This window comes from Lipotes vexillifer, unplaced genomic scaffold, assembly GCF_000442215.2.
Source record: "Lipotes vexillifer unplaced genomic scaffold, Lipotes_vexillifer_v1.1 scaffold444, whole genome shotgun sequence".
Classification (NCBI taxonomy): domain Eukaryota; kingdom Metazoa; phylum Chordata; class Mammalia; order Artiodactyla; family Lipotidae; genus Lipotes; species Lipotes vexillifer.
The window spans coordinates 1074852-1089739 of record NW_006793488.1 but is presented as its reverse complement, the minus strand read 5'-3'; the positions used below and the strand labels follow the sequence as shown (position 1 = coordinate 1089739).

General features: G+C 43.1%; 1 protein-coding gene across 1 annotated transcript in view; it reads left to right on the top strand.

Moving 5' to 3' along the window:
* Positions 1 to 14888, top strand: part of F13A1 (coagulation factor XIII A chain) — a 141819-nt gene that overhangs the window by 13190 nt on the left and 113741 nt on the right. Inside the window, exon 3 of the mRNA XM_007466408.1 lies at positions 623 to 811. Coding sequence (XP_007466470.1) covers positions 623 to 811 — 189 coding nt within the window. The remainder of the gene's footprint in view (positions 1 to 622; positions 812 to 14888) is intronic.

Below are 14888 nucleotides of genomic sequence, written 5' to 3'. Positions count from 1 at the left end.
CCAACGTGTGGAGGCACCTGACATAATGAAAACCAACATGAGACTCGGAAGTGAAGCCTTGAACTCAGGTGCTAGTTCCTCTGTATCTAGACCTATTGATAGGCTTTATCAACACAGCTTTATTATCCTAAAGTGAGTGCCGTGTGGTCTGAGATGAGATCAGAAGGGGAAAATGCTTTTTAAAAAATCTGCTTTGAGGGCTTCCCTGGTGGTGCAGTGGTTGAGAGTCCGCCTGCTGATGCAGGGGACACTGGTTTGTGACCCGGTCCGGGAAGATCCCACATGCCGCGGAGCGGCTAGGCCCGTGAGCCATGGCCTCTGAGCCTGCGCGTCCAGAGCCTGTGCTCCACAACGGGAGAGGCCACAATAGTGAGAGGCCCGCATACCGCAAAAAAAAAATAAAATAAAATAAAATAAAAATAAATAAATAAAAAATCTTCTTTGAAAACAAGGCTGTCACAAGAGACTGGCTCCCAAATCTACCAGCCCCCTGTATAGAGTTTTATCTAACAAAACCTTTTACTACCTTTTGCGTCTTCAGCAAAAATAGTCTTGTTTTTCGAGTTTGTGTTTAAACCAAAGTTACTCAATGGTTTCCCTTGATCGTTTTCTTTGTGTATAGACTACCTTAATGTTACGGGTGTTCACCTGTTCAAGGAGAGATGGGACAGCAACAAAGTGGATCACCACACCGACAAATACAACAACAACAAGCTGATTGTACGTAGAGGACAGTCTTTCTACATCCAGATCGACTTCAATCGTCCCTATAACCCTAGAAGGGACCTCTTCAGGGTGGAATATGTCATTGGTGAGTGCCATGTGCAAGCCCTATTCATGACAGTCATGATACCATGGGTCATAATGGAGGAAGGGTGAGGTATAGTTGTGTTATTTTCTGGAATCATACTTTAAAAGTTGGCTGAAGCTGGGATTACATCCAACCCCTGGACCACTCCATACTCTAAGATGGGTCTGATATAAGGCTGAACATCAACATATTATTTGCCTAATCAGTCAAAAATCTGGTATAAATAAAATTGAATACAATTGGCATAAGATGTTAATGTGTACGTAGAGAAAAGCATATATGGCTGATATGTGTAATTTAATAAGGTTTTTAGAAAGCAATTTGGTATATCTGTTAATATTAGAAATACATATGAGCTTTGACCTAGCAATTCCAGTCTTAAAAATCTATACCAATGATATCTAAAATCTTAAAATCCACTTTTAAAAAGTGGGTATTATTTACTGCAGCATTGTGTATGGTGACAAATAAAACCCTAAAAGTAAACAACTCTCAATAGTGGAATAGTTGAAAATACTGTGATATATTCACATAATGGATTGCGAATTTGACCCATGCCAGATGACTTTAAGAGAGGTAGTGAGTGAGAAAACAAAATGTAGAAGGGTGTACATAAGATCTTCTATACATGTGTGTGTAAATGTACATGTGCATAGATGAATACTGTGAGTTCAGAAAAGAATAGTAAGCACACACACTGGTGTTGATATGGGTTCCATGTTGGAAATACTGCCAAAATAAAGGCAAGAGAAGCAAAAGGAAAGGGAACCAAGCAAGAAAGGGAGAAAAAAAAAAGTGACCATGATATGATTATAAGGAGGCATCTATGTAAAATCATTGACCTGTGGGAATAAATATAAAGAAAGTAAATGTAATAAAATTAAAACTAAAGATACTTCCTTGGGAAAAAAAATCTATGGCCACTGATCACTTGAGGAACATGGTTTGTGCTTACTTGAATTTACCGTGCAAATTTGTTTATAAATGTGGGAAAATTGGTTGAGGGCAGAATAGAAGGGGGAGAGGAGGAAAGAGATCCTTGAGTCAGAATAAACAACATCAGCGCAGTGCTTGGGTTCTATACAGAATTGTGTGTCATCCCAGTTGTGCGAAAAGAAAAGGGAGAACGAAATTACTGCTCCTGTGTGTCAGGCAAAGTGAAATAACTCCAATGTAATTTAGGGAGCAGACTCTTATTGTTAATATTTTTTAGTAATGGGTACTTCAGGTGAGAGAAGAATCTTTCCCTAAGTTCATTTATCTTTCTTTTGTATATATGTGTGTTCATGTACATGCTTGTTTGGACTAGATATGATTAAAATGTCCTTGACACATTTTTAGTAAAAGGATCACTCCATGCATGTCAGTAAATACCCATAGTTTTGTTCCAACTTAATGGGAATTTTTACCTTCACCTTTATAGCCAAATATTTCGGGCAGTGAGCAGAGGACAGGGAAGCTTTGTCCCTGAACTTGTCTGAGGCCTCAGATCTTCCCCCACACCCATTCATAAAATAACTAGAATAATGAAAGTCTTAGGAAGAATAAGATGAATGTCTTAGACTGGGTTTCCAGGAAACAAACTCTGAGAAGGAGATTTGTGTGGAATGAGTTTACTGGGGAGCACTCTTGGGGTGAACATCAGTGTGGGAGTGAAGGGATCAGTGTTGGGCAGAGAGTGGGGTTGAACTCCAATGAACAAATGCTTCAGTGGATCCCATGGTGAGCTCTGGAGCTGGATTGTATCTTTAGAGTTGTCCAGTCTTGGGGCAAGGGCATGGGTCATTTATACTCTAGCATTGATGGTCATTGGCTACAAGCTACCCCCAGGGAGGGAAAAATTAGTGTAGTTGGGTCTCCATGGCTGAGGGTAAACCCATGAGAGCAGCTCAATGAGAGCTGTGAGCCGCCAGCGTTCCCAGCATCGGGGCAAGGATGCCTCTGTCCTAAACACAAAAGGTCTGGGTAGCAGACCGCAGAATCCACTACAGTCAGCATTTAAAGTCTTCTCTTTTTATAAAAAGACAGAGTACTACTCTTGTTCCTTCAGCAGAAGGGTGGGGGAGGGGAAGCAAAGCAAATTTGCCTTTGAGATAAAAAAATCTATGTGTTTTAAAAAACAGAATATCTCATAAAACTCAATGTCAAAAAAAATAACCCCACAATCCAATCAAACATGGCAGGAGACTTGAATAGCCATTTTTCCAAAGAAGATATACAGACTGCCAACAGGTACATGAAAAGATGCTCAACATCCCTAGTTATTAGAGATATGCAAATCAAAACCAAAGTGAGGCATTATCTCACACCTGTCAGAATGGCTAACATCAAAAATCTACAAATAACAAATGTTGAAGAGGATGTGGAGAAAAGGGAACCCTCCTACAGTGTTGGTGAGAGTGTAAATTGGTATAGCCGCTGTGGAAAATAGTATGGAGTCTGCTTAAAACAAACAAACAAACAAACAGAAAAACTAAAAATAGAACTACCATGTGATCCAGCAATTCCACTCCTGAGTGTATACCTTTAAAGAACCCCAAAGCACTCATTAGAAAAGATAAACACACCCTAGTGCTCATAGCAGCACTGTTTACAATAGCTAAGACATGGAAGCAACCCAAATGCCCATCAACAGATGATTGGATTAAGAAGATGTGGTATATACAAACAATGGAATATTAGCCATACAACAATGAAATACTACCATTTGCAGCTACATGGGTGGACCTAGAGAATATTATGCTAATGGAATAAATCAGAAAGAGAAAGACAAATACTATATGATATCATTTATATGTAGAATCTAAAAAAGAATACAAATGAATGTATATACAGAACAGAAACAGACTCACGGACGTAGGAAAAAACTTGTGGTTACCAAAGGGGAAAAAGAAGGGGGAAGAGACAAACCAGGGGTATGGGATTAACAGATACAAATTACTATATATAAAATAGATAAGCAAACAAGGCCCTACTGTATAGCAGAGGGGATTATACCCATTATCATGTAATAACATTTAATGGAGTATAATCTGCAAAAGTACTGAATCACTCTGCTGTATACCTGAAACTGACACAATATTGTAGATCGACTCTATTTCAATCTTTAAAAAACGTAATTGCTCTAATGAGAAGAGGTAACTGTCGAATGTGAACTGGAAACGAAATTCAGTGCACATGTTTGGATATGTGGGTGTACCTCAGTTTCAAGAAACCTAGAATGTGAAAAAGTGATTTAAAAAACAGAAAAGAGAATACTTTGTAAAAAAATAAAGGACACATAAAAGTCTCTTCAAATATTTATTTTAGGGTGTTTATAACACGGTTAGATTTATCAACAAAGACCAATTTACGCACTACTTTTAAAGAACGTAACTATTGAATAGAGAGACCTATCGTCATATTAAAAATATGGAGAAAATAACCACGCTTATTTGCTTCCAGTCTGCATTTCTTTGTTATTGTTCTTTTGTCTTTCCCCGTGACTTTATATAAGATGAGCTGGGATGTCTTAATACCCTGGAGTTTTCTTCTGTGGCTGTCCTCAGAAACTAGGGTCATGGGACTTATTTATATGTGATTCTGCCTTCAAATCAAGCTTCTTTCTTTTTAAATATTCAAGTAAATAGCCTCTAGGATGGTCCCAGATTTAACCATCGTACACTGGGTTCTCGGAGGAGAGAATGTGAACGGGGAGCTACTGGCTTTCCTCTGCCAGGGCCTCGCTAGCTTGTGTTGCAGACACTCTCAGCTCTTTGATAACCGCGTTCATTAGTTGCTGGCCATGCACCGCTATCTCTGTGAGTTATGTGGGAGGTGTTAATGAACTTGAGGAGGTGGGTGTGACTAGAAAATGTGCCTGGTCATCTGTGAGGCCTTTTCTGTCTTTCCACCCCCGAGCCTGCAGCCAGGACAAATCACGGAAGGCACGGGGCAGAGCGTTAATTACAGGTTTCCTTAACCTGTAGCTGGGGCTGTGAAAACCTAGGAACAGCTTGTGGTGTTAATTTGCTGTTACTTTAGCACGGGCTCCCTACTTGTATGATACTCCTTTGAGGCAGAGTCATTCCAAGGAAAGAATTTGCAGCTAGCTTCCTTACCAGCTCTCCCCGCTCAAAACAACAGACTTCCGCTACCCAGTGAGCCCTCCAGAGTGGCTGCAGGGTTCTTGGGCAAGTTCCTTTCTCCCTGGAGTCCCATTATGGGAGCAGAGGGATGTTGAAGCCAGCACCTCAGATATTCTCTTGACCTTTTTCCTCAGTCCCTCAATGGCTCCCACAGTGCCAGGTTCATATTTCTGGGTACCTCAGAAAGAAGAGGGGAAGGATGGTATCAGCAAAGCCTGCCCCTCTCATCAGAAGAGCAAAGTTTTCCCAGAAGCCCCAGCAAACTATTGATGTCTCATTTGTTACCCTTACCTGTAAGAGGAGCTGTGAAAGTAGTTCGTTTTTCCAGTCTCTTCAGAGAGGTTCAAGGGGAGCTAAGCATGGATGCTGGTAGACACCCAGTGGTGTGTGCTAGAAGTCCCTTCCAGCTGTGCAAACCTGGGAGTCCAAAAGTGCAGCCTTTTCTGAGCACAATGATGGAGGTCACTCATGGGTACAGCATTAATCACATGCCCAAGCATTAATAGGACCACATCAACTGCATATATTCTGCATTATTAACCCCATTAAGACACTGCAATGGCCTCAAGACTTCAATATTTCTATTTCATCTATTTCTTGAGTAGTGTTTATCTAAAGCCAGCTGGGGTGTCAGACTGCTGTGTATTCATGATGGGAGTGACATGAACGATTCTTATTTGGAGGGTTTGAGACTGGAGAGAAGGTGCTCAGAGGAGAGAAGGGTGAGAGCCTGGATTCAGGCAGTGGTTGCAGAGATGGAGAGGAGAGGTGGGATTTGAGAAACGTTTAGGAGAGAAAAATCTACTGGACTTGTGACTTGTAGTCTTCGTGGAGTTGCTGGGAGGATAGTCAGCCACAGTTCCCAGGTTGCTGGCTTGTGTGCTGCTGGTGATAGGTGCCAGCACTCCCAGATGAGATAAGGAGTGGAGGGAATTCAGGAGAGAAAAACTTGAGTGTGGGAAGTGATAATGACGCTGGTGGCTCCCACTGACAACTCACCTACTGGCACAGGGTACTGAGCAGAGGTGCCACATGCTGCCCATTTAACTCTTCACGCACCCCTCTGGGCATTGGAGTGTAGTTATCTCCATCTTTTCAGTGATTAAGGAGCTTACCCAAGGTCACGTCTGGAAAGTGCTAGGGCTGTAATTCGAGCCCAGGCATTCTCTCCTAATCACAACGCGTAGGACCTCTGCCAATGAAACGGTAGTGATATAAATGAGATTCTATTTGATCCTGCTGAGTTTGAAGTACCTGAGGGACTTCCAGGTAAATATGTCCAATAGATCGTCCCATATATCAATCTGAAGCCTAGGGAAGAGGTTTGGGCTGGATATATGGGAATTTGGGTATCATACATACATAGATGGGCAAGATCATTCAGAAAACATAAATCAAGTGAGAAGTGGACGGAGGCTTTAAATCTTGGGGAAAAACAACTTTTAGGGAGACAGTCCAGGAGCTGACACCCCTGGAGACAAAGACCACGTGATCAGATGAGTAGAAGGGCCATCAGGGAAGTGCAGTGCCACTAAATCCAAGAGAATTAGGTGTTTAAAGAGGAAATTGTTTAATCTTTTTGGAAGAGAAGAAAATTTAGATGATATCTGGAGAAGAATGTGAGTAAGAAGAGGGGTATTTTGTCTTGAGTGTCTGTTTTAGGATTGGAGGTACTTGAACTTGTATGTAGGCAGAAGGGAAGAAGCCGGTGGAGGAAGAATCCTGAAGATTCAGGAGAATGCTGGAAAAAACAGAAGCATAGCGTCAAGTGGCTTGGATGAGGGGAAGACACAGCAGAAGAAGACGTTATCTTCTGAGGGTGTTGGAAAAGAGGTAGGGTGAGTGTTAGTATAGTAGGTGGAGAGATAGGAAACTGATTATCATGCCTGATGACCTCAACTTTATCAAAGACCTAGGAGGTGAGCAGGTGCTACAGGAGCTTAGGGAGGAAAAGGACCATCTCTCGTATCTGAGAGCATCACCCAAGTCCTTAAAAACTAAGCGCCCCTGTGGACTTATGTTTCAGAAAGCCCAGGTAAAATCACCATCCGTGGCTGTCACAGACACAACACAGTTTCTCTGCTGACAAATGTCTTGCCCCAAGTCATACAGCTCGAAAGACGTAGAGAAATTTCCTAGCCTATGCTCTTTCCACTATTTTATGCAGCATTTTGATGAAAATGGGCTACCTGTTTCATTATTCTGAAGCAACACTGATATAGGATGTCATTTCAGATTTTTGCTGCTGTGTGTTTGTGCATCGATGATCAGCGTGTTCATTCTTAAGTGCTTCTATGAAGTGACTGATAATGACATCTAAGAATCTAGGACAGTGTTACCCAGAGTGTGCTCTCTATGAACACCTGTCATGTGTGATGTTCCTTGAAAAAAAAAATTCTGTGGTCAAATGTATTTGGGTCATGCTGTGTTTCCTGCCTCTTCTTGGAGAGCTCCAACACACATTAGTATATTAAAGGCTCTGAGGGGGTACAAAGTCAAAAAAAGAATCTTTAGCCTAACTGTCCCAAAATTGTTTGACTGCAAACACTACTCCACCATATTTTATTGTTATGATACCCTTTAGTAAAAGGCAGAACTCACTCTAGGAAATGCCAAACTACAGTTGCAAGTTACCTTTATTCTGTAGAGCACTGAGAAGAGTGGATGATGGAACTTGCATGCATCTGTAGTCAATATGCTATGGTAACTTAGCATAATATCTGTTTTTTTCGTTTTGACACTTTTTGTGCCAACATTAAGATAACTCTATCAGGGCTTCCCTGGTGGCACAGTGGTTGAGAGTCTGCCTGCCAATGCAGGGGACACGGGTTCGAGCCCTAGTCTGGGAAGATCCCACATGCCGCGGAGCAACTAGGCCCGTGAGCCACAACTACTGAGCCTGCGCGTCTGGAGCCTGTGCTCTGCAACAGGAGAGGCCGCGATAGTGAGAGGCCCGCGCATCGCAATGAAGAGTGGCCCCCACTTGCCGCAACTAGAGAAAGCCCTTGCACAGAAACGAAGACCCAACACAGCCAAAAATAAATAATAAATAAATAATTAAAAAAAAAAAACTCTATCAATTTGGCATTCATATTCAGTAACTTTTCAAAAATGATTACTTTCCTTTTTTATATTTATATATTTATTTTCCAGATTTTTATTTGGCTTCTTTTACCATGAAGCCAGTTTACTTTCCTTTTGAATGTGTTTATTGAGCTTTTATTGATAACCTTGCATGTGCAAAGCACTGCATTGGTATTAAAGTGGTAAGATACGTTTATCCTTTGCCCTCAAAGAGTCTGGAGAGGATAGTCTGAACACTAGAGGTTGAGTTCAATGCCAGCCTCTTGGACAAAACACCTGGAAAGCACCTTGGAGAGAGAGATTGACCATGCGGCTAGTTGGTAGAGACCCCCAGCAGGTGCTATTTGAGCTGGGTGTCAAGGGATGAGTAGAGGTTGACCCAGTGGAATGGAAAAAAATGGGAAATGTCAGTGGAGAAAGAAAACTTGGAAGCATATTGACAATCTTGTACACCTAGATAAGGAGTTTAGATGTTATTCTATAAGTAGCCAGGAACCTCTATGGAAGAGTTTTAAGCAGAGATTTAAAAGATCTAAGTTTTTAATTTTTAGATTACTGTGGCGGGGTAAGGAAGATAAACTGGAGGTCTGAGGTCATTGTTGGGGACATAAGTAAGAGACTTGGGGAAATCTTACTAATAGATGACAAGGTAAATGTGTAAGCATCATTTTGAATGATTTTTCCTCTGGTAAAATTGGTGGTTTTCTTCTTTGCATAGTCAAATAAGACTCACCTATAGTAAAGTAATGCACTTTGGTCTGAGGAAATACAGTGTGCTGTAGTGGCTGGCTCTTTGGAGTCATTTCAGGGATGACAGCTCATTTGATAAATGGGTTGGGAGGCAGTGCAGTGGAGGGGGTATGATTTGGAGTCAGAAAGACCCCAGTCAGCATCCTAGTTCCACCACTTAGAACAGTGCTGGTCTCACTTAACCCCCTCAGTGACTGTTTTCTCACCTGAACAAAAAAGGGATCATAATACTTCAAAGAGCTCTTCATGGATTATAGGAGATAACACACATGAAAGCACATTTTCATTCTCACAACAAAACTGGGAAGTGGGGGGTAGGAATAAACCTCATTGAAAATCTGGAAAACAAAATTCACAGGGAGTGAATGATTCACCCAGGATGGCACAGTGGAGGGGACGTCTCCTGTCCTTGCCTCCCCACAGACCATCAGAATCTTAGCCCAGTGGCCTGTCCACCTTGGCCCTTTAAACGAGAACAAAGACATTGTCAAGTAAAAGCATAGAATTAATCCTAGTTACATTGTTCGGTGGATTAATTCATTTGTTCTGCTCTGATCTTCCTGACTGCTCCCCCCCGTAAATGAAGACATTTGCTGAGGTACCAGCCTAGCCAGACTCTTCGAGCAGCTTTCTGTGGGATCAAGCTCTCCATTACTAAATATGCCATCTGTAACTCCCCACCCCCTCCTGGGTCTGAAGGGAGGGCGATGGAAGGAGACTGCCATCTCCCCGCTTTAGGTTTAGCCCTTAAGCACCAGCGGGCTTGGGGGAGGTTCTCCAGTGAAGGACTATTTTACTAAATAAGAAAAGGCTGTCAAAAAGGCCAAGAGGAGACCACTGCTCTCTGTCTTTTCTCTCCTGGCAGCAAGAAAAGATAACAATCACTGAACCTCCAAACGAAACTCTCCAGTGTCTGCAATATCCATGCTGACAGCTTAATTAGTCAAACAGGAACCCTGACAAACCACAGACCAAGTTCTGCCCAGAATTATTTGCCCGCAGTTCTAGCTGAAGTGACAGAGGCTATTTAGTCTCAAAGTAGGAGGGATTGCCAGGCACATTCTAGTGCCAGAGACCTACAGGGAGCCCCCTTTCCCTGCCTTGTGACCCAATCACGTCCTACAGAGCTTGAGTCTCTCAGCAAAGCTCAGTATCCTGAGGGTACCAGAGTTGTCAGTGTGTCTCATCACATGTAGTGTGCTCTGGGGAGCACATATAAAGGACAATGGAAGTTGGAATGAGAAATCTCCCAGATTCCTGACTTCCGCCCTCCTTTCTCCCTCTCTTTTTTATTCCCCTAATTTGCCTTCACCCTAGCTCCTCTCTCTGTTCTATCTCCATACTTGTGTCTCACATTAACCTCTTTCACTTATTAGAATTCATAACCTTGGCTAATTAGCATCGCATAACTGAAACTGTACTCTACCAGAACTTGTGATCTGAACTCAGGGGTTATAGTGTGTGGGCATCCTCTGGCTTTTCCACATAAATTCTAAGAAGTTCTTGCAGTTTGTGAAGTTGGGGGTGACAAAGATGGGTGAAAAAAACATTTAATGAAAATGAATGTGCCCACTGTTATCCCTTGGTCTTAAGTTATCCCTTGGTCTTAAGTCCGTGAAAAGAGAGAGCAACTGATTGAAATTAAAACCCACTGAAGAAAGGATGAAAGTGGACAAATTACTCATAACCTGTGCCCTCTCGTTGCTCCACGGGCACGTTGTAAGAACTGATGAGGGAACAACTGGAAAGCTCTTGGAACTCCTTAGCGATAGTTGCTTTGCTCATAAGATCACCCGGTTACCAGGCTTATCTGGAATATAGCAACTGTATAGGAAAGCTAAATGTTTATAGTGTTCCTTAAGGAAGTATAAATTTCATAAAGCATTACTGTAACAGCAGCCAGAGCCAGACAGGTATTAGACGACCGTAAGACAGGCTACAGATCGCTGTACCTCTCTTTTACTATCCTTTCCACCTTTTCTTCCTTCTCATTATCTCAGCCCTTCTGATCCCTTCTACCCTTTCTTATAATTTCTCTTACTTCCATTTCCGTCTGTTTCTCTCCTGCTCTTGTTCGCTCTCTCACACATACACACACACTGTCCCATGGATGAACACTTTGATATTTCTCATTCAGTTAGGAGAATAGTGCAAGTTACCCTCAGGAAGTAGGTACAGCAATTTTTGTATCTGTCAGTAGGTGTTTCCTCAGGCTTCAGGGAGCTGGGCTGGATGCTGTAAATGCTTGGTCGCATCTCTGGCCGAAGCCGAGCTTAGCCATTTAGAGGTGCCTTGGCTGTACTGTTGGATGTGCTTCGGGGAGTCTTGCCGTGGCTTCTTCAGGTTCCTATCCACCTGCTTTCCACTTCTGTTATGGTGCCTTTATAACATCTCATCTCATCTCTGGTCCAGTGAATTTCTGATGCAGAAACCTCGGCTGTGTCTGGCACTGTGTGAGATGGGGGATTTAAGACACTATTCATGTGTTTAAAGAGCTTACTATAGTTGGAGTGAGAAGAAATCCACAAACAGTAAACGGATATAACTATACAGTCTATAATCAAGTGCTGAACTGATACAATTATCTACTAGAAATGTGTACTAGAGGCGGGTAGTCACTATGCTGGGCAGTCAGGAGGGACCTAGGTTAGAGTTGAAAGCTAAGGTCTCGGGACAAGGCAAGTAGTCCTTGAGATGGATCCTGAGGAACTGGGAATTTCTCAACAGGGATAGGAAATGTGCACCCTCCAGGCTGGGAGGAAGGCCTTCTTGGAAGTCCAAGAGCTTATTGTTCTGCGGATGTATACATATTTCTAATGACAAAGGAATCCTTAACTGAATCAAATCTCACAGCTATGTTTGGGGTTTGGGCACCACTCATTCTTGAGGCTCCTGGAGTTTTATGGAGGTTGCAGTGGTGTGGGAGACCTACTCTGGCCATCCCATAAAGGATGCGCCCACCTTTTATAGAACGAGTCTTCACTAACTAGGATTCAGAGCTCAGGTTCTCTGCATGTGTCGGGGTGGCATCTGGATTCTCCACGCAGCAAAATCATCACGCTTCCTAAACAATCCATTTCATCATGTCAGATTAAAACACTGAGCCCTTTAAAACTATCTTTTGTCAAAGATCAGAATCTCATTAACATGATCAAATGCAATTAAGTCACCATTAGTTTTCAAGAACAGTTTAAAGGGGGCTCAATAAATGGTGTAGGTCTCTGTGCTCGTGACAGATCAAGAGAGACTTGAATGATATCCACCCCCTTTATCTATTCATCAGAAATGCCTGTGGGGAAAGTGGAGAGAAGAGATCTATTATCCCTGCTTTCCTGCTAACCTGGAGATGAGCAGATTCTCACACTTTGTGAAACCAAATATACTTAAAAAGCAAAGGCTTCAGGGCAGTTATGTGTAGACTGATAATAAGATGGGCTATAATAAAAACAAATTTTCAATCTCATTCATTCATTCACACATTATGTTCACCAGCCGTATGTTGATGAACATCAGATTGCCGCCTGCCAAGTCTATAGCCAGGTAGAGAGGCGAGTGTCTCTATGATGAGATGTGAAAGGTATTCCAGCAACAGCGTGTTGAATTCCTCCATTGTAGTCACTTCTCTGAATTAACACATAACATCTGAAGCTCCCCTAACAAAATGAAAATGCTCCATGAGGGTAGATAATACTACCCAACTGACCCCTGTTTGTAAATTTGCACAGCTTGGCTTTGAAGAGTAACTCTCCGACACTCTGCAGAGATCAGTATCCTAAAGAGGTGAGATGCATAGTCCAAGAACAAGTTTTGAGAGAAAAGACGAAAACCCTGGGGAGTCAGACATAGAGAGATGCAGGAGAGGAGGGTACCATGAGTTGAATGAAGATGCCGAGGGTTGTGTTTATATTCAAGGCAAAAACTGAGAGCCAAAGAGGAGAAGTGCCCGGGAGTAACTGCCCAGCATCCAGTTAGGACTGGCTGCTCTGAAAAGCACGCCTCTCTAAATGTTTTACTGTGTGCATCTGCTCATTGTTAAAGGTGAAGCAATCCAAAGCTTGGTATATTTCACAGAATCACAGAACAGAAATGTTAGGGTGCTGGAAGGAATCTTAGTAGCCATCACTTTGCCCACTCAGCTTACAGATCTGGGAACTAGCCATGCCCAACAGAGGGATCAAATATACTTTTGCCCCAGGCCAGACCAGGGTCTGATGGAGCTCCATGGGTAAGCCTATAATTTGTCCTCCAAACCAGGACACTTTTGAGAGGGAAGGTGACTAAATAGATGGGATGCTAGGAAAAGAAGCATAAGCTGGGCAACCTTGGATAGGATTGTCAGATCAGAGCTGAGGCGAGAGGAAGCTACGAGACAGCTAGAGGAACATACAGGGGAACAGGGAGCAAAATCTCATGACGCTAACAGTTGGGATCAGTGTCCGAACAGGGCACAGAAAATCCATTTCAAGAGAAGAGGAGCCAAGATCATTGGACTGAGGCGGGTGTAGTGTTGATCTAGCTTTGGAAGTGCAGACTGGGGACGCTGAGCTCATCCAGCATAGGTGAGGTCAAGCAGAAACAGCCACATCCAAGATGAGGCAAGGCAAGGGAAGGAGAAGCCGGCACAGAGCTGGAAGCGGGTCCCAGCGAGCCTTCAGGGGCACAGCATGGGCACCTTTGCACCTCCTCGCTGCAGGAGCAAAGAGATGCAAGCTACTCGAGGGGACTGGGCAAGGTGACCACCTTTGCCCTCCAGCAGACAAGAGCTAAGCCTCTCTCCTGATCTCTGGTTTGGGGGCTGTGCAGGGTATTGCTACAGTACTCGGTAACCCTTCAGGCTTCTGGGTAGGGGGGGCAGCCTTGAATTAGCTGGATGTTCAATCAGATCACCTGGGAGAAGTCTAGGACTCGACAGGGTGGGCACTGAAAGCAACTTGGAACAAATAGGGGAATAAATAGGCCAGAGTCCCATCAGGGTGGCTTGACCAGCATGGAAACCAGGTGTGTGATCATTCTCAGTGTGAGCAGTTTAGACATAGAAGGTAGTCACAATTATAATCTACCTTATGCATATGGGGGAACTGAGGCAGTGTCTGCCAAATGTATCAAGAATTTTGCATTACCCACTGAGTGGCTCAGAAACCCTTATGCTGGGACTTCCTCTGGGCTTATGGCACCAAACATCTCCACACTGCACCCCATAAAAAAGCCTTTGACAGCTCATCCAGGGAACTGGTCTTAGCTAACAGCTAATGGCAAGAGTCTAACAAATCCACTCTTGCTGAAATTTTAATATCTGATAAGACATTGTACTTCCTCTCACCTCTATATTTACTCACTATGAAAATAATTCCCTAACATCTCAAATGAATAAATTGCCATAGCTGAATTCCATTCATTGCATCAGCTTGGAGAGGGGGTTCCTGTCTTCAGTTCCCATTCAGTGGACCCTGTATCCTTCCAAGACTTTTTAAGATCCCAGGTCCAGCACCAGGTCAGGAATATTAGGACCAACCAGTAATCAGGATCTGAATTCCACTGATTCCTCCTTGAGGGAAGAGACCAGGTATGAGGAGATGGGTTAAGGTATAGTCTGGGCAGGACAACTGAAAGGCCTTTAGTAAGGGAGAGGGGATGGAAAAGAGGGATGAGATATTGCTATGGATTGAATGTTTTGGTCCCCCAATTCACAAGTGGCAGTGTTTGGACGTGGCACCTTTGGGGAATAATTAGGTTTAGACGAGGTCATGAGGGTATGGCCCCATGATGGAATTTGTGTACTTTTAAGAGGAGGAAGAGAGACCAGAGCTCTCTCTCTCTCTTCCCCACCACGTGAGAACACAGCAAGAAAACTTGATCTTGGACTTCCCAGCCTCCAAAACTGTGAGAAATGAACGTCTGTTATTTAAACCACCCAGTCAGTGGTATTTTACTAAAGCAGTCCCTGCAGACTAAAACAGACATCGCAGAATGAGGATCTTTGGGGCCTGAGATGTCCGGCAGTCCAGCAGCTAAATGAAGTGTGTGCAGCACTTCTCACTATGGTGTGACCTGGGGAGAAACACACGTGCTGGATTTTTTTGGAAAGCAGTCATCAGCACAATGTTATCAACTCTTCC